The 20,525-nt window shown below is 51.3% G+C and overlaps 1 protein-coding gene across 1 annotated transcript; it reads left to right on the top strand.

Annotated features, from left to right (window-relative positions):
- The first annotated feature begins 4,648 nt into the window (after positions 1-4,648).
- On the top strand, positions 4,649-6,298 carry LOC136351688 (uncharacterized). Its single transcript, XM_066303948.1, has 2 exons — positions 4,649-5,185; positions 5,438-6,298. The coding sequence occupies exons 1-2, from the start codon at positions 4,649-4,651 to the stop codon at positions 6,296-6,298; spliced, it is 1,398 nt and encodes a 465-aa protein (XP_066160045.1).
- Positions 6,299-20,525: the final 14,227 nt, after the last annotated feature.

The following is a 20,525-nucleotide window of genomic DNA, read 5'->3' as shown; positions in this document are numbered from 1 at the left end:
TGTTTTCTCAATGTATTATTCAAATATATTAAAATGACAACATAATTTTAAATTTTGTACTAACTTTACGAAACTACTAATGTGTAATATTTATATTGTATTTTACATACATGTTAGTTATTAATTATTTTTAATATTAAATTTTAGTTATTTGTAAATTATATTCCTATATGGACTCTAGATTCGTCTTTCAATATTTCTTTGTTTTAATTCTGAATTTTTGTTATCTGTAAATTGTATTTCTATATACTCCCTCTTTTCCACAAAGAGACAAATTCTAGCATCCCAATGCATCACTAAAGGAGAGGATAAATGTCCAAACTACCCCTTAATATTAGTAAATTAGTATTGGTGGGTAGGTAGGTAAGGGGTATTAAAGGAATAAAATTTTTTGATTTGTGAACCGAGAGTAGATAAGAAGGTAGAGGTAGATTTATTTTCGGACAAAGTTTGAATTGTAGAAGTTGATTTATTTTGGGACGTAGGGAGTTGACTCTAGGCTCTTCTTCCAATAATATTTTTTTAATTCTGAATTTTTATTATTTCTAATTATATTTCTATGTGGACTTAAACTCATCTTTCAATATTCATTAATTTTTAATTTCGAATTTTACTTCTAAATTGTATTGCTATATTACTTTATACTCTTCTTCCCATGTTTCTTTTCAATTTTGAATTTTATTTATTTGTAAATTGTATTTTTATACGAACTCTAAACTCTACTTTTAATTTTATTATGTTTATTCCGAATTTTAGTTACTTTTAAATTCCTATATGGACTCTATGCTCTGCTTCTGTTATTCCTTATTTTTAATTCCGAATTTCTATTATTCCTTAATTGTATTTCTATATGAACTCTGTACTCTACTTATAATATTCCTTATTTTTAATTTCGAATTTCTATTATTTCTTAATTGTATTTCTATATGGACTCTATTATCCTCTTCCAATATTTCTTATTTTTTAATTCCGAATTTCAACTCTTTCTAAATTGTATTTCTATATGGGCTCTGTTTTTCTTTCTCTCCTATTAATATGAGAATTTCTAGGATAAGCCAACAAGAAGATCAAAACATTCAAATGAACTGTTTATTATGCAGTCGCATCACATATAATTAAATAGTTTTACTTGATCCCATTCACTTTTTTCACTGTGTGATTGGTATCCCTCTTATTTTAATACTAATTCTCTTATATACAGCGTTTGTTAGAAAAACTAGGAATGACTCACGCAACACGTGGGCATTCATATTATTAAAACAAGATATTATAGTTTGTTCAAAAATCATATCTCATAGGGCAAACTATAGGTCGGGTGAATCTAAAAACAATTCATCGACTTACAAGATAGATCAAGCTCATATGACTTTTGAACCAACCTTTGGATCGAGAATGCAATTATCATGCATACCATTCAATATTGTCAAAAGGAAAAATTAGGACGGTAAGGAACTCAAGGTATGATTTAGGCCATGTTTGATTTAGCTTAGGATTATTATAATCTAAATTATTAGGAGTATATAAGCTAAAACAAATAAGTAGATTATTATGATAGATTATTATAATCTATAAGCCAGATTAGTATAATCTAATATACTAATCTATAAGCCAAATTAGTATAATATAATAGATTAGTATAATCTATAAGCCAGATTAATATAATATGAAAATTATGGTTGGATTTTTTTTCCGTTCGTACAAGTTTAAAATTTTCATATTTTTTCTCCATAATTCTAATGAATTTTTAAGGCGTTTTATGTTAGGAAACAATTCACCTACACAATTAGTTGGCTTGTAGTCCAAAATATCAACAATAGTTTGCAGCTAATTTCTTTCTTTTTTGTATGTTTGTTTGTTTTTGTTCAAAACAATATTTATTTGAAATAAGAGTAAAAATATATTAGTATGTGTAGTGTGCCTATAAATTTTGAAATGTTTTTAATAAAGTTTATGGGCGATTGTGATCAACTTAGCTACTTCAGGTAGAGCACTAGGTCATATGCCCACTAGGCAAGGACACAATGTGCAACGTGCAAAGACTGGAAAGAGATCTTTAGAGGCTTTTTTAGAACAAAAGATAGACCTGATGGTCTATTATCATAGCAAAATATTTTTTATTAAAAATAGTTCAAAATAGTGGGTTATAAATTAGTTTATATAGATCATAAATTGCTAATTTAATGGTACAAAATAAAAGGTGCACCTAACTAAGAATTATAATTGTTAATATAATGGGTAAAATAATATGATTTTATAAATTTTCTTTTTTAAACATTGTGGAGCTAATTTAGTTACGTATATATGATAATATATACAATCTATGTTTATAAAGTCAACTTAAAATTATTTTCACTAATAATAATTGTGATCTCATCTATTCAGGGAGAAAAGAGGGAAGGAGACCGAAGCGGATGTATTTTTTAATGATAAATGTAATTTATGTTTTTTATCTTTTTATGTTTTTAAATTATACTACCTCAATGCTAGGAAAATACAACAAGAGGTGAACTCACTCTTTGCTCAACTTAACCCAAATTTTAGTGAGAGTTTTATACTACCTAAATGCTCTACCTTTATATTGCTATGGTTTATATCTGAAGGCATCATCACTACGCCAAGAAGGATAGGTTACCTTGAGAACGTTCTCAAGGGTTACAATATCATTTTCCAATAAGAAGTTAGAGTAATTTTACTTAAGGCTGTGCAGGAGCTGAAGGGCTGTGCGCGAACCCGAGAAAACTTTTTGCATTCTCATTTATGTTAGCCTTGATTACTTGGATGTGGTTTCTTATGTTCACACTAAGCTAGGAGGGATGTTCCTAGTATAAATACCACTCTACTTTATCCATTAGACAACTTTTGTTCAATTAAAACCTCATGTACTAGATGGGTACCCCACGTGTTGCTGCAGGAGAATTGTGTGATAATATAGTATATATGAGTTCTAAAATTTTCTTTTTTCCCTACTATATGATTTTTTCATGTGTTTATTTTTTTACCTTTATCAGTTATCCATAGGTTATAAATAATTGGGTTGTATGGTATGCCTTTTGGGGGGGGAGAGATGTAATTTATACCCTTGATAAATCATCCAAAGCCTAAAAACAATTTAGATAATGCGAAGAGGTGCAATTTACACCCTTGATGAATCATCCAATGTGACGGAGCGTGGGGCTCCTCACCGGGAGACCGCACGGGCCCCCCTTTGCCGGTTCGGCCGGGGGCTCAGGGTGAGATCCCAAGCTCTCTGTGTATGTGGAAAGATCGCGACCTATTGAAAGAGCATGAAGCACAAGCGATGTATACAGGTTCGGGCCGCTGAGAAGCGTAACACCCTACTCCTGTGTTTTGGTGGATCTGTGTATCAAGGAGCTACAAAGTGTGAGCCAACCTCTCCCTTTTCTTCTAGCTACTGAATCTGGAAAAAGTCATCCCCCTTCCCTATGGGCAAGGTCCTCCTTTTATACTTCAAGGGGATACCACATGCACCCCTCTCTTTCCAAACTGGACTTTTCTTCTCTTCATAAATGGACGGAGATTTGCACGGTTGTCCTCCGAACATCCTTCTGACGGGACGGCACACACCTACCTCCACTTCTGCCGGAGGCAGGCGCGTCGTGGGAACGTGGCTGTGTGCTGACGACATGAGCAGTGTCAGACCGATCACAAATCGGTCATTCTTGTCCACCACGCGTCAGCTTAGCAACGTGCATGTTTGCCCTTCTTCACACAACATCTTGCCTGTAATGGTTAGGATGAAGCCTGGCATATATCGACCGGGGCTAACGTGCCATCTCTGGGATGTAACACGCTAACTCCAGCTGGGGACGAGTGCCTAGAAGCTCTCGTCTTGACGGGATGGGGCGAAGCGTGCGTCAGACCGCCTGTCGCCACCTAACCCGCGATTTGACCGGTCTGTGACTGGTCACAGACCGGATAAACGAGTGGAGTGCACTGTATTTCGTGCGGCGTGACACGTTTAGCCGAGCCGCAATAAATGCGGTTAGGTGAGCCCTGCTGTGCTCACCTAACCCATGCACGCGGAGTAGAACCCGCGAGGGGTCGGGGCGCCTCGGCCCTCGGGGGCGAGGCAGGAGTGGTCCGACCCCCCCCTCGGGGAGACCAAGAGGTGGGCGCACACATCACCCTCGGGCCCGACGTCCCCCGAGGGTGCCAGGCCACGTGGGCGATTGTGTCTGCCTCAAGCCTCTAGTCATGATACTCCCGGTCCCATGTCACCGACAGTAGCCCCCGGCGTTATGCCAGGGCGATCGCCCTTCTCAAGGGAAGCGGTCGGGCGTGACGCCACTCCTAAAGCCTGGTGACAGGTGGGACCGGTCTCCATGGTTGGGCAGAAACCCAACGGTCTCAAACCATGCGCATCGGTAATGGTAACTTGGCTGTCAATAATGGGCGGTCTCTTCAAGACTGTCACCTCACCTGAGCAGCGCCCAAATCTGGGCGAGCCGATTTGCTTCGCCTGGAGATATGGTAACGTCGCTTCGGTCGGCGAGCGTAATTAACGCGCGCACGATACGATCTATCTCGGCTGCCACAACCGCAAGCCGCTCGGGAGGAGGCCGCCCGGGCTCGCCAAGCCGAAGAAGCCGCTCGGGAGGAGGCCGCCCGGGCTCGCCAGGCTGAGGCGATGGCGACTTCCGAGGCAGCTCGCGATGAGGCCGCGGGCGCGTCGCTTGGGCCCACCTCCTCGGGCGATGCCCAGGCGACAGCTTCTAGGATGGCTCGCGACGAGGCCGCGGGCGCATCGCTTGGGCCCACTCCTTCGGGCGACGCCCAGGACCAAACAGGTCCGGGGGACATCCCCGAGGCCGGCACGTCCATTGGCGGGCCGAGCCGCGCGGCATCTTCTCCAAGGCAGCTCTTCCCCACGCCTTCCGTCGCCCCGCTGAGCGCAGAGCCCCTTCTGCAGGCCTTAGCCGCCGCCAACACCGCGGTGTTGGATGGATTAAGCGCCCAGGTGGAGGCCCTGCAGGCGGAGCGTGCGGAGCTCGACGCCGCATGGGCGCGTGTCGAGGAGGGGCGGCGCTCGGTGGAGGCCATGGTGGAAGCAGGCCGCAAAGCACACCGCCGGCACGTCTCAGATCTTGAAGCCCGTAAGACGGCGCTGGCGGAGATCGCCCGAGAGGTGGAGGAGGAGCGGGGGGCTGCCCTCATCGCCACCACTGTGATGAACGAGGCGCAGGACTCCCTCCGCCTTCAACACGGGAGCTGGGAGGCGGAGCTAAAGAAAAAGCTCGACGCCGCCCAGGAGGTCCTTGATGCCGCCGCTGCCCGAGAGCAGCGAGCAACGGAGACCGAAGCGGCGCTCCGGCGGCGTGAAGAGGCCCTCGAGGCACGCGCCATGGCGCTGGAGGAGCGCGCCTGCGTCGCGGAGAAGGACCTGGCGGACCGCGAGGCCGCCGTCACCTCCCGGGAGGCAACGCTGGCGGCGCACGAGTCTGCCTGCGCCGAAGAGGAGTCCGCACTCCGCCTCCGCGAGGACGCGCTTACCGAGCGAGAGCGAGCTCTCGAAGAGGCCGAGGCCGAGGCGCAACGGTTGGCGGACAGCCTGTCCCTCCGTGAGGCAGCGCTGACGGAGCAGGCGCGCCGCAACTTGGAATCCGTCCGCGCCGAGAGAGCCACGCTGGAGCAGCGGGCTGCCGACCTCGAGGCGCGGGAAAAGGAGCTGGACGCGAGGGCACGCATCGGCGGGGCGGCTGCGGGCGAAAGCGACTTAGCCGCCCGCCTCGCAGATGCCGAACACATCGTCACCGACATGCAGCGCGCGCTAGATTCATCCGCCGGGGAAGCCGAGGCCCTCCGCTTGGCGGGCGAGATAGGGCCCGGCATGCTTTGGGATGCAGTCTCCCGTCTGGATCGCGCCGGTCGGCAGGCGGGCCTCTGGAAGGGCCAAACGATGAAGTACTCCACCAACTTGGGAGGCCTCGCTCAGCACCTCTCAAAGATGGCCGGAGCTCTCCAGCAGCTCCCCGAGGAGCTCGAGAAGATCATCAAGTCATCCTCGAGGGACCTCGCTCAAGGAGCGGTGGAGCTTGTCCTGGCCAGCTACCAGGCCAGGGACCCCAACTTCTCTCCGTGGATGGCGCTGGATGAGTTCCCTCCCGGGACCGAGGACGACGCGCGCGTGCGGGTCAGGGATGCCGCCGACCACATCGTCCACAGTTTCGAGGGGTCGGCCCCTCAGCTCGCGTTCGCCCCCAACTCCGACGAGGAGGGCGACGCCAGCGGTGCTGACGACCGTGACGACGAGGCCGGCGACCCGGGCGCATCGGATTGAGCCCCCAGGCCCCCGCTAATCTCCAGTTTTTTTCCTTTTCTTTCTTCTAAGGCCTTCAGGCCTCTTTTTTGTATAGATCAACTTAATCTGCAATCAAAAATGATGAAAATTTTCTTTGTGTTAATTTTATTTTGCTATGCAAATGAGATGAGGATGATCTGTGCCGTGGTCCTCTTTTGTGTCTTAGCTTGATTTAAGGACTCGTGCCCAAGTCCCAGCCCTCGAAAGGCGCGGGTCGGGGCTAGTGCCTGGGGAGATCCACATGTCGAGGCTGGCCAGGCCGGGAACGTGGTGACCGAGGGTTATGGGTGACCCGATTGTGGGTTTTTGCCGATTCCCCCCCGGAGTTCACCACGCCCCAGGGCACGGCTCGGTTCTGGGCCCCGTTTGGCGATTTTAGCTGACCGAACCGAGCCCCCGAGGGCAAGGTTGAGCACGAGTGATTTTATTTCAAGTCAAAATTCTTCAAAAAGGAAAAAACGGCACAGATACAGCCCTTAGGAAATTGAAACTGCTTTTATTGAAATACTGAAATAAGAGAAAAGAGAATGTGCATGTGTGGCAGCCCCCGGCCAACCCTGCACTCCCGAGGGGGGGGTGCGGGGTTGGCCCGAGCCCGAAACCTGACGCCCGACCCCCCCCTCAGGGGTAGAAGCGACGAAGGTGTTCGATGTTCCATGGGTTAGGCAACTCAGTGCCGTCGCCCGTGGCCAGCCGTATGGAGCCCGGCCGGGGGACGCCGATCACTCGATACGGACCCTCCCACATTGGTGAGAGCTTGCTCAATCCAGCACGCCTTTGGACGCGGCGTAAGACGAGGTCGTCGACGCAGAGTGATCGGGCCCGAACGTGGCGCTGATGGTAGCGCCGCAGGCTCTGCTGGTAGCGTGCGGCTCGGAGGGCCGCACGCCGCCTTCGTTCTTCCAAGTAGCCGAGGTCATCTCTGCGAAGCTGATCTTGATCAGCCTCGCAGTACATGGTGGCCCGAGGAGACCTCAGGGTGAGCTCGGATGGGAGAACCGCTTCTGCGCCGTAGACGAGGAAAAAAGGCGTCTCTCCGGTTGCTCGGCTTGGTGTGGTTCGGTTCGCCCAGAGCACCGCTGGCAACTCCTCGATCCATGAATCGCCGTGCTTCTTGAGAATATTGAAGGTCTTGGTTTTAAGGCCTTTGAGGATTTCTGCATTGGCGCGCTCCACTTGACCATTGCTTCTGGGGTGGGCAGGTGAGGCGAAGCAGAGCTTGATGCCCATGTCTTCGCAGTAGTCGCCGAAGAGTTCACTAGTGAATTGGGTGCCGTTATCCGTAATAATACGGTTAGGCACTCCAAACCGGGCCGTGATGCCCTTAATGAATTTAAGTGCGGAGTGCTTATCGATCTTGATGACCGGATAAGCCTCGGGCCACTTAGTGAACTTGTCGATCGCGACATACAGGTACTCAAACCCGCCCGGGGCCCGCCTAAACGGTCCCAGGATATCGAGCCCCCAGACAGCAAATGGCCATGAAAGTGGTATGATCTGCAGGGCCTGGGCCGGCTGATGGATTTGCTTGGCGTGGAACTGACACGCTCTGCATCGCCGGACCAGGTCGACCGCGTCATTGAGAGCTGTCGGCCAATAGAATCCTTGACGAAAGGCCTTGCCAACCAAGGTGCGCGAGGCGGAATGGGCTCCGCACTCGCCTTCATGGATATCAGCAAGAAGCTCAACGCCTTGTTCCCGTGGAATGCACTTCAGGAGGATTCCATTAGCCGCGCGCCGATAGAGGGTCCCTTCTACCAGCACGTAGCGTTTGGATATGCGATGGACGCGTTCACTCCCTTCGCGGTCCTCGGGTAGAGTCTTATCTGTGAGGTATGCTTGGATCTCAGCGATCCAAGCAATCAATCTAAGGGAGCTTGGAGCGCTCCCTTCGGGTCCCGAGGCCTGGACTCCGACGGGCCTCGGGGGCCGGTCAGGCACACCCGTCTCCCCTAGGGGGTCAGGTCGCGCCGACGGCTGGGTAAGCCTTTCTTCAAAGGCGCCCGGTGGGGTCTGGGCTCGCGAGGACGCGAGCCGTGAGAGTTCGTCGGCAATCATGTTATCCCGTCTGGGCACATGCCGAAGCTCTATCCCGTCAAAATGGCGCTCCATACGCCGCACTTGGCGTACGTAAGCGTCCATCTGCGGGTCAGAGCACCGGTACTCCTTACAGACTTGGTTAACAACTAGCTGGGAGTCGCCTAACACCAGGAGGCGGCGGATCCCCAGTCCAGCTGCCACTCTGAGTCCGGCAAGGAGTCCCTCGTACTCTGCCATATTATTGGTCGCTCGAAAGTCGAGGCGGACCAGGTATTTCAGGACGTCTCCAGTCGGGGAGGTCAACGTGACCCCCGCACCGGCGCCCTGAAGAGACAGGGAGCCGTCAAACTGCATCACCCAGTGGCCGGTGTGTGGCGGCTGCGAGGGGTCCGAGTTGACCTCGGGGATTGAGACAGGCTCTGGAGCCGGGGTCCACTCTGCCACAAAATCGGCGAGGGCCTGGCTCTTGATAGCGTGGCGTGGTTCAAAATGCAAATCGAACTCAGAAAGTTCGATCGCCCATTTTACCACCCGTCCTGTACCCTCTCGATTATGCAAGATTTGGCCGAGGGGGTATGACGTAACCACCGTAACTCGATGCGCTTGAAAATAATGGCGCAGTTTCCTCGAGGCCATCAGAACAGCGTAAAGCATTTTCTGGGCCTGAGGGTATCGGGTCTTGGCGTCCCGGAGGGCCTCACTAACAAAGTAGACAGGCCGCTGCACCTTTCGGTGGGGCCGATCCTCTTTGCTAGGGGCCGTATCCCCGGGGCGCTCTTCGTCCAAGTGGCCTCTCGGGGCGCACTCGTCTTCTGTGCCGATGACCTCGGGGTCGGAGGATGACAGGGGCGGCCTTCCCACAGTGGCCTCGGGGCCGTCCTGTGGGTCGGGGGCTCCTGGCGTCGTCGGACAAGCGGGCGAAGGGCCGACTCCGGTCGTCAGGGGCCTTAGGCCACCGTTCGGCTCGGGGGCCTCTTCTCCCTGCTCTTTCCCGGGTCGAGTCAGCACAGGGTTAGCCTCGGGGTCAAAGGGCGATAGGTGCGGCCTTCCCGCAGTGGCCTCGGGGCCTTCCTGAGGGTCGGGGGCACCCAGCACCGTCTGACGAGCGGGCAGAGCGCCGACTCCGGTCGTTAGGGGCCTTAGGCCACTATTCGGCTCGGGGGCCTCTCCTCCCTGCTCACTCCCGGGCCTAGTCAGCACAGGGTGAGAGTGCGCGGAATGAGGATTGTCCTCATCGCGCTCCACAACCAACGATGCACTAACTACTTGGGGGGTCGCCGCTAAGTAGAGCAGCAGGGGCTCGTTTGGCTCCGGGGCGACCAGAACTGGGGGAGAGCTGAGATACACTTTCAACTGAGTGAGAGCACGTTCAGCCTCCTCCGTCCAAGTAAACGGCCCGGAGCGTTTGAGGAGTTTAAATAAGGGTAGCGCCTTCTCTCCCAGCCTCGATATGAAACGACTTAGGGCGGCCATGCAACCGGTAACGCATTGCACATCCCTAAGCTTGCTGGGGGGGCGCATCCGCTCTATAGCTCGTATCTTCTTGGGGTTGGCCTCGATGCCTCGGGCAGAGACCAAGAACCCGAGAAGCTTGCCCGCAGGTACACCAAACACGCACTTATCGGGGTTCAATTTTATGCGGGCGGAGCGGAGGCTCTCAAAAGTTTCCGCTAAATCTGAAAGTAACGTTTCCTGGTTGCGCGTCTTTACAACCAAGTCATCGACATAAGCCTCAACATTACGTCCTAATTGGCTACCCAAAGAAATTCGAGTAGTACGTTGAAAAGTAGGACCTGCATTCTTTAACCCGAAAGGCATTGTCGTATAACAATAAGTTCCTACGGGGGTAATGAACGCAGTTTTTTCCTCATCCTCCCTAGCCATGCGAATCTGATGGTAACCAGAGTATGCATCTAGAAAACACAAAAGGTCGCACCCCGCTGTGGAGTCGACAATCTGATCTATGCGAGGCAGGGGGTAAGGATCCTTAGGACATGCCTTGTTAAGGTCGGTGTAGTCGATGCACATCCGAAGCTTGCCGTTCGCCTTGGGAACGACCACCGGGTTCGCCAGCCACTCCGGGTGGATGACCTCACGGATGAATCCGGCCTCCAGAAGTCGCGCCACCTCCTCGCGGATGAAGGCTTGACGTTCCGGGGCCTGCCGCCGCACTTTCTGCCGGACCGGCCTTGCGCCCGGCCGCACGGCGAGACGGTGCTCAATCACCTCCCTGGGGACCCCGAGCATATCCGCCGGTCTATATGCGAAGACGTCAGCGTTTGCCCGCAGGAAGGAGACGAGCGCGTCTTCCTATTTGCCGTCCAGAAGACCACCGATCCGTGTGGTCTTGGACGGGCCGTCGCCCAGGGCAACCTCCTTGACCGGGACCTCATCGCACGTGACTATCCGCTGCCTCGGGGCGGCGGGGGCAGATGAGCCAAGCCTCTCGTCGCCACCCTCGGGCTTGGACACGACGGCGAGGCGGTCCGCGCGCTGCTCCATACAAGCGAGCGCGACTTTGAGGTCGCCATGGACAGAGATGGGGCCATCGGGGCCCGGCATCTTCATCTGGAGGTAGGCGTAGTGGACCGCCGCCATAAACTTCACCAACGCGGGCCTCCCCAGGACCACGTTGTAGGGCAGACTGAGGTCCGCCACATCGAAGTTTACCCGCTCCGTGCGGAAATTGGCAGGTCCACCGAAGGTGACCGGGAGGTCGATATGACCTAGCGGCCAAGTGTGCCCCGGCGTCACACCGATGATTGGCTGGGACGGCCGGAGCATCATCCCCGGGGCCTTGATGGCATCAAAGGCTGCGGGGGAAAGGATGTTGAGGGCTGCTCCTCCATCAATGAGGACACGCCCCAACTTCACGTTGCAAACGGTGGGAGAAACCACCATCGCAATCTGCCCTCCTCGGGCAACGCACGGTGGGTGGTCGGTCTGGTCGAAAGTGAGAGCAACCTCCGACCACCGCGCCCGGCGCGTCGCCTTATGAGTAGGGGCCGCGGCCAGAAGCTCTCGCTTCATAGCCTTGAGGCTCCGGCGAGAAACATGAGCACACGCTCCTCCATTGACAGTGGCAATGGTGGCCCCAGGCTCTTGGAAACCTAGGTCATCATCGCCATCATCGATGTCCTCGGCGGGGGCCTTCTGCTTAGCCTCACTTCGCCGATGGCCGGAAGGAACCGCCGGGGACTTGCCTTCCCGGCGCTCCTGCCTCCTCTCCTCCTCCCACTTTCTTGTCCGCTCAGCCAAATTTTTGACTGCGCGACAGTCCGCAAGGTCATGGAGGGAGGTATTGTGGACGGTGCACCACTTGCCGGTGGGGCGCTCCCTGCTGGGAGCACTGGCCTCCTTCTTTTTGTCGCTCACAGGCCTCCCCTTTCGGGTGGCCCGCGAAGCGCCCTCGACAGCGAGGACATGACCCTCGTCGTCGGAACGGACTGTCCTCTTCTTCCTCCTCCTGTCACGCCGCCCTGTCTGAGCGGCGGATCCGGGGGCGGCCGAAGCAGCCACACCGGAACCGGAGGGGTTCCAAGTCCAGGCCTCCTCCTTGCGAGCCACTCGGTCCGCGAGCTGAAAAAGCTCTGCGGTAGTCTGGGGCTCTTTGGAGGCGATCTTTTCGAGCATGCGGTTGTGCCGCACGCCCCCCCTGAACGCGTAGATTACCGCGTGTGCAGGGATGCATGGTATGGTATTACGGACTTGACAGAACCGCTGAATGTACGATCGAAGTGACTCGTCGTCCCTTCGCTGTACAGCGTGCAAGTCCGCTTCCTCACCGGGGCGCGGATATGTGCCCTGGAAGTTCATGGTGAACTGTTGGCACAAATCCTCCCAGGAGTGGACCGACGCGGGGGGCAGGTTCATTAGCCAACCCCGCGCCTGTCCCTTCAGGGCCATGGGAAAGAAATTCGCCATGACCCTGTCGTCACCCCCGGCGGCCTCAATCCCGGTCGTGTAGACCTGGAGAAACTCGGCGGGGTTGACGCTGCCATCATATTTTTCGGCGATGGTGGGCCGGAACCTTGGGGGCCAACGGACATTCCGAAGACTCGCCACAAAGGCTCTACAGCCGACACCACCAACCGGGGGCACGGAGGGCTGATTCCCACGTCCGTGTCGAGGTGACACTCTGGACGAGGAAGCGCCTTCCGTTGCGTGGGCAGCACTTCGGTCATTACGCCGGCGCTCGATGCTGGCGCGGGCGTCCTGCTCCCCACGCAGATCTTCCCGGGTCGAAGGAGTCGATGAAGGAGTGGCAGCCGAACGGCGAACAGCGGCTGCCGCTCGTCGTGCCCTCCGTCTTGACGACGCGGAGCCGGTGGTAGCAGCACCAGAGGTCTTGGTGGCGGAGGATCGCCCACCAGCGTCTAGGCGCTGCCGCGCCGTCATGACCAATTTGGCCACGTCGTCCAGCCATCGTTGGGCTGGAGACTCCGGGTCATGGGCGACAGGCGGGTGACGTAGGAGCGCGCCCGCAGCTTGGAGCGCGCCCTGGGGCGTGCTGCCGTCACCATAGACGAGGAGGCGACGCTCCCCATCTCGCCGCCCTTTCCCAGCTCCTGTGGATGCCGAAGTCGCGGACCCTTCAGCCCTCTTGGGTGCCTTCTCCCGCCCAGGACTTTGGCGTGGAGGAGGCGGTGGAGTACGAGCTCGACGGCGTGGGTTCGGCTCCCCGTCGTCGCCACTCACACTGGGAGAGAGGTCGGGCACCTTTGCTTGCTCAGCCATGAGGCTGAACAGGAAAGGCTTGGTGCACACGAAAGAGCGCAAGAGCTCAGAAGACACACGCTGAGCCCCCTACCTGGCGCGCCAGATGACGGAGCGCGGGGCTCCTCACCGGGAGACCGCACGGGCCCCCCTTTGCCGGTTCGGCCGGGGGCTCAGGGTGAGATCCCAAGCTCTCTGTGTATGTGGAAAGATCGCGACCTATCGAAAGAGCATGAAGCACAAGCGATGTATACAGGTTCGGGCCGCTGAGAAGCGTAACACCCTACTCCTATGTTTTGGTGGATCTGTGTATCAAGGAGCTACAAAGTGTGAGCCAACCTCTCCCTTTTCTTCTAGCTACTGAATCTGGAAAAAGTCATCCCCCTTCCCTATGGGCAAGGTCCTCCTTTTATACTTCAAGGGGATACCACATGCACCCCTCTCTTTCTAAACTGGACTTTTCTTCTCTTCATAAATGGACGGAGATTTGCACGGTTGTCCTCCGAACATCCTTCTGACGGGACGGCACACACCTACCTCCACTTCTGCCGGAGGCAGGCGCGTCGTGGGAACGTGGCTGTGTGCTGACGACATGAGCAGTGTCAGACCGATCACAAATCGGTCATTCTTGTCCACCACGCGTCAGCTTAGCAACGTGCATGTTTGCCCTTCTTCACACAACATCTTGCCTGTAATGGTTAGGATGAAGCCTGGCATATATCGACCGGGGCTAACGTGCCATCTCTGGGATGTAACACGCTAACTCCAGCTGGGGACGAGTGCCTAGAAGCTCTCGTCTTGACGGGATGGGGCGAAGCGTGCGTCAGACCGCCTGTCGCCACCTAACCCGCGATTTGACCGGTCTGTGACTGGTCACAGACCGGATAAACGAGTGGAGTGCACTGTATTTCGTGCGGCGTGACACGTTTAGCCGAGCCGCAATAAATGCGGTTAGGTGAGCCCTGCTGTGCTCACCTAACCCATGCACGCGGAGTAGAACCCGCGAGGGGTCGGGGCGCCTCGGCCCTCGGGGGCGAGGCAGGAGTGGTCCGACCCCCCCCCCTCGGGGAGACCAAGAGGTGGGCGCACACATCACCCTCGGGCCCGACGTCCCCCGAGGGTGCCAGGCCACGTGGGCGATTGTGTCTGCCTCAAGCCTCTAGTCATGATACTCCCGGTCCCATGTCACCGACACAATGGCTAAAAATAATTGAGATGATGCGGCTTCAAGAGAGAAGAGAGAAATAACATTAACTACACTTAGTGGGGATGAACTTTATAGATATACTAGGTGATTCCCTGCGCTTTACTGCAAGAATTACTAAGTAATTTCTAACATATATATCTTTCAACAATCGAGCAAGAAGTAAGTATGATGTTAATTATTAACAACAAATAAAACTGATTTTTTTTCAAGCCATATTTGAAGAGAAATAAATTTAATAGACTTTGTAGAGGATTATAGATGAAATTTATGTTGTTGGCCAAAATTTGTATCGCAAGAAGCGGAAGACAGGGGAAAAAGAAATGAAAAGTTAGGATTTATTAGTAGTAAACATGAAACAAACTAAATAATATCTTCGCTTTGATACAGAATATATGGATGTATGTATGTTAAGTATTATAAAAAATGATGGATATATTTGTTGAAATATTATGGAAATGATGAGAGAGGTGATGATTGGATCTATTTGCATTCTGATTTGTAGAATTAAATAAAGTATGGATGATATTGCATGTTTGTATGAACTATTTGATAATTAGTTGTTGCTAGTGAATGATAAGGTAGCATGTTTGCATGTTGAGCTTTATACTTAGTGGGCTTTAACTTTATAAAAAGCATAGATGAGAGACGATTGTTGAAGATTGCATAAGTGTCTTACCCCCTCTTGTGTGGATTAGTCCTGGATTATGGTTCTGTGATTGCTTGGTTTGATGGGTCGGAATCCAAGAGGATTCGGATCGTTCTCACCCTCACCACTTGGTCGCATCCAACCCTTGCAGGTATAAAGCTAGTTATCCTCTTGTGCACGGTTTACACCGGTGCTCTTTGGTTCAAAACCTACTACCGTGAAGATCGAGCCTCCCCTTGCGGGTGTGTTTGTATCAGTTACCTAGTTCTACTTGGATAAGAGGATACTCAATGATATAAATACAAGACTCCCTAGAAGGAAAGAGACACGAGGACAAATTTAGACAAACCCAATGTGGACATGAGGGATCTAGAGATATATTCAATTTCGTCGAGTTCATGTTTGAGGAATAAGACTGCACAAGTCGTCGATCACATGTGAGAGCTCCATGCTGCTAGATCGATAGGGACTAGATTAGGTCAACTCAAATGTTGTACTCGTGTGAGACTAATATATAAAGGCAACAATGACTCCGGTCAACAGGAGAAGAGCTATTACCTGTCAGTTAAGGGGTCCGAACCTATATAAAAATCGATATATTCTGTCTCTTATTCCTCAATCTTGTGCATACCCTAGCACTAACAATCCTCATACTCTACAAATACCATAGATAGATATAGCTCGTCGACAAGTGATATACGCTCTATAGGTTTGTCTCAAAAAGCTTCTGATTCGCCCACGAGACAGATGGTTAACTTCAAATCAATCCAAATTGACCTAGAGGTTGGTCTGATCTCTAAATTGGCTCCGTTAGTGGATTTTGGGTGTGTTCGCTAGAACAAGTTCCCATCCGGAACAGTGATCATGGAAAATAGAGCAATCCATTAGCGCATGATTAATTAAGTATTTGCTTTTTTTACAAAAATGGATTAATTTGATTTTTTAAGCAACTTTCGTATAGAAACTTTTTGTAAAAAAAAAACACCGGTTAGCAGTTTGAAAAGCGTGCGCGTGGAAAATGAGGGAGAGGGGTTGGGAAAAGGGTCATCTGAACACAGCCTTTGTCCTATCCCAAACCCCATATTGATTTAGAGTTCTCTAGATCGAGATGGTTGGTGACTCTATTAACATCGTAAATCTTTAGCTGATGGGTAATAAATTAAGGAGTACTTATAGTATTTTTAGAGCATAGATGGGTAACTTATAGTCTTCCCACTTCTTCTTGATAGAAGGACGTTCGCTACACTACTTAAAAAACAATGTTCTTGTACAGGGACCCATTTAGATTGCAGATAACTAGTCGCGTCTGCGAAAATCATCCTCCATTTTTGTGTGCGGTTCTGTGTGAAAACCACATGCAAAAATCAATTTTCGCAGGTGGGCCTCCTAATAGACCCGCACGGAAAAATACTCATTCCCTATGAACCTGTTCAAAAAAAAAATCAAATTTCCTTTCTCCTCTCCCCCCCCCTCCATCTTCTCCACACTTTCCTCTCCTCCGCTCAATATTCTCCTCACTTCCGCTAAGCTAGCACCACGCGGCTGCGTGGACCTCGCATCCTGCAGGCCACACCACCGGCGCCAGCGCCACTTTCTCCTTCTCCTCTGGCTCCGACCTCTTTGCCTCCTTCGGCTCCGGCAGCGGCGGGCTTGGCGGTAGGCAACCGGGAGCGGCGGGCTCGATGGCGTGCGCACGGTGGCGAGCGACCGGCCCCTGCCCGGATCCGGCGGAGGCACCTGCCCCCAACCCGGATCTGGCGGCGGTAGCCGTCCCCTGCCAGGATGCGGCGGCAGTGGTGGCCGGCACGGCGGTAACGGCGGGTGGGCGGGCTCGGACGGTGGGGAGGCGGCGGATCCGGCAACAGCGATGACGACAACGACGAGGACGACCACGAGGAGGGTGGCGGCAGCAACTTTAGGGTTAGGGTTTTTTTTTGGATTTTTTTTCGGTTTTTCATTTTTACGTGCGGGCAACATAACCACCGTGTGCGGGTGCGCCACCCGCACGCAAAAATAGCAATTTTTGCAGGCACTTCGTTACAGACGGGTGGAAGATCCGCACGCGAAAATCACTTTCGACCGCACGGGAAATTCGTTATTGGACTAGTGCTAACTCCTCCGTGTAGACGGTCACCTATGCAAATCAACACATCTGCTGACGAATCCAATGCTGATTGGTATTGGTATAGGTTTGAAGGCAAAACCTGATTGGTATAGTAAAAACGTAGATATGTATACTCGTCCATACGAACATACACAGATACACCCTACCCGCATGAATACATGAGCATCTACAAAATATCGGGCCAGCATATCTCGAAATTGATGATGTTTTTAAGAAACAAAATACAAATGCAGGCACATATACTCATCCCTATAAACATACACAGGTATATACCCTACCCCTATGAGCACCTCCGAAATACCGGACCAACATATTTTAAAATTGATGACGTCACCACGGATATCTTGCTATCGACGGTAGATCACCTACCACTACGACTGAAAAAATAATTACCCGTAAATGCTAATAAGTTTAGGACTACGACTGAAAAAATAATTAGCCGTAAATGCTAATAAGTTTAGGACTTGAACATGGGTGGCCTGGATTAGCTGTAAAGAAACTAACCAATTGAGAAATTGCACAGCTACATCTATATAAAATTTTCAAAAAATTTTTATATGTAATTTTCTTTTAATAGATATTAAATAGTAATCTTGGTTGCCTTAGGATTTTAACAATCGAACCTTATCATCATGGAGTTTCACGCGCTCAAGTGTACCACGTCTACACCTTTTGTTAGACCGGTCAATCTCTATCTCTATCTCTACTTATCTACAATTATAAAAATTAAGAGAATTTTTACTGTCCAGCAGAATTTTTGGTACCGCGTGGTACTGCAATCGTAACCGTCCATTCAGCCAGATCAAACGACCCACAATTGTCGGTACCGCGAGTTACGGGAATCCGGTGCGGGGTACCTCCCCCTTTGTTCACGTGTATGGAACTGGTGGAAGGGCAGAATTGGATTTTCGCGTGGTTAGTCAATTTTTGTAGAGACGGTACAAGTCCCCAACCCGGTAATCTGTCTCTTCCCGATCCCCTTCCGTCATCCCTAGCAGCGGCGCAGCCAATCTCGCCGGACTTCGCTTCCTCCCTCACTGCAACCAGCCGTCGCCAACCTGCCCATTCCCAACTTGCCCTTCCTATAGCCGGTCCAGGTCTGGCCGCCGCCGACTTCTGGGAGTCGTTCTATCCCTGGATGACGACAACCTCAATGCGCCAACAAGAAGAGGTGACCATGGCGACGAGCTCAGCGTGGCGAATATGGCCTCGGCAGCTCGTCCGCCGACGCCATCGCAAGCCTTTGTTCGTGGAATCGCCATCGCTGTGGTATGCATTGGATCGCGAGCACTAGCAACCCTAGAAGGAGGGGACAGAAAGAAGAAAAAACGAAGCTAGATATTGAGATGGCTGAAAGGCTTTTGGCCATGGATCGCACAAGCAAGAAGAAATTGGGCAAGCAAAGAAAAGAGATCGAAGAATTTCAGAAGTTTGTTTGTGGGATCACTAGTTGTAATAGTGTCCATTTTATTCAAGATAGTTGACAATTTGTTCAATGACCGCTGATGTTAATTTTGTTTAAGATGAAACAGTAAGTTTAAGGTCTACAACGAAAGAACAGTTTACACATCAGAGCAAGAAACTACAAACTTTCAGAACATCTACTTCTTTTTTACTATTATTACATTCATACTTTCAGCAAAATCAAGTAGGTTCATTACATATATCAAAAGACAAGGAACTAGGTCCAGAACTTGGCACACAACATAAATCAAACTCAGCCTCTCCCATCAACATAGCAGATTCTTCCAATGAATATAGCAGCAAAGCAATGTCCAGCAGGAAAGAAATACTTCATCTCTCTCATACATCTTCCATAAAGAAACTCAGGGTATCGTGATCCTGTGCCGGAGACTGCGTAGGTGCCAGCAGCCGAGATGCATAGGGGACGGAGGGGAGGGGACAAGTTGTGGCCATGGACAAAGGACGAGCTGCCGCACCGCACAGGGGCAGCCGAGAGGCGTAGGGGAGGAGGGGACCGAGGGGAGGGGAAAAGCTGCGGCCAAAGGAGGAGCCGCCACACCGCATCGGAGGCCGGAAGAGGACGGCACTTGGACACCGCGTCGGAGTAGGGCGAAAGGATTGCGGCGGTGACGCGGCGTAGACTTCAGATGCGGATGCAACGCGTGGCAGGAGACTGAGTCCTCGCGAGATTAAGTGTAACATCCTAAAAATCCTCGATAATAAAAATCACTAAAATTTTAAACTTTTTAAAACTTTGCATCATGATGGATGTTATGGTTGATATTGCTTGCCAAACTATAAATCATCTCAATGGAAAAATCAAAGTAAAGACGCGCATCTAAATAATAATTACAATTTACATGAATACCTTGTTATGCAAATAAGTTCAACCAATGTGCTATTGTATTAATAATGGACCCATTGAATATTTTAATTAATTTTAGGACTATCAAAACCCCCCAATTATTTAAGTTAATTTTGGAATAATCCAATATAGAGTAATATCATTTGGTAGAGATATGAATAAATAAATAAAAATGCAAATTAAAATATTTGTATTTGGGATGATGGGAAGCAAATTCATTTGGGGACTAATGAATAACCAAATAAATATTCAAATCAAATGTTTGAATTCTTGAATCCAAAATAGATAGAGTTACAACTCAATTCCAAGCCATTTTGCAGATTAGCCCTTCCTTTTTCCTTATCCTTTCTCTTCTCTTCCTTTTTCTTTTCCTGGCGCTACTGTTCATTGCGCGCCAGGTGTTCGATCTGTGCCTAACCCGACCGAACACCCGACGCCGCCCTCTCCAACCGCTGCCGTGCCGCGCGCCTGCTTTCCGACTCGTGCGCCGCACTAGTCGTGCCCGTGCGCCGCACCGCGTCATGCCACGCCGCGTGGGCCCGCCGCCGACCAAGCCGCCAAAAGCCCGCGCCAAAGGCTGCGCCGCCACGGGTGCCCGCGTCATCCCGTCCCCTCACACGTCGCCCTCGGGATGGAGTGATAACGGCCGCCACGACAACCCCGCGTCACCCTAGGGCATAGCCCGGCGCCCCCTATCCAAGTCGTTATCTCTGTCCGTCGCCGTCGCTCTTGTCACCGTCGCGTCGCCATCCTGTCGCACCCCACCGAGACCGCTGGATAATAGGGGGGGTTCCTCCCACAGCTAATGATCCCTCTCCTGGGACCCTATCGTCTAGGCAATCATGCCGGCCCAAGGCATTGAATCGAACCTAGGAGAGATCGAAACATGGCTGAGTCATCGAGTGATCTTATCCAATAGGAATCGCCCTCCCTCTCGCTGTTATAAGCTCGCCTTTAGCTCGACCTTATCCAAAATCGAACCCTCATTCGTCTCCCCTTTCCCGGAGTTCTTGCTCCATCCCAGAGAAAACAAAATCGCGCCGCCGCCGGGTGTCGAACACCTGGTGGGCGGGGGTTGCGCCGCCGCCGCAGGGCCTCTCGGCCGGTGTGGGTGGCGGGGTGTGTTGAGGAGGTGTGCCCGTT

The sequence above is a fragment of the Oryza sativa genome, chromosome 9 (assembly GCF_034140825.1).
Source record: "Oryza sativa Japonica Group chromosome 9, ASM3414082v1".
NCBI lineage: Eukaryota > Viridiplantae > Streptophyta > Magnoliopsida > Poales > Poaceae > Oryza > Oryza sativa.
Note: the sequence above shows the minus strand (reverse complement) of the source record. Positions and strands in the feature narration are given on the sequence as shown.

Excerpts from the sequence above, each read along its gene's own strand:
- LOC136351688 (XM_066303948.1), top strand. The coding sequence starts at position 4,649 with ATGGCGACTTCCGAGGCAGCTCGCGATGAGGCCGCGGGCGCGTCGCTT. Across the intron at positions 5,186-5,437 it reads CTGCCCTCATCGCCACCACT|GCAACGCTGGCGGCGCACGA; the intron begins GTGATGAACGAG and ends ACCTCCCGGGAG.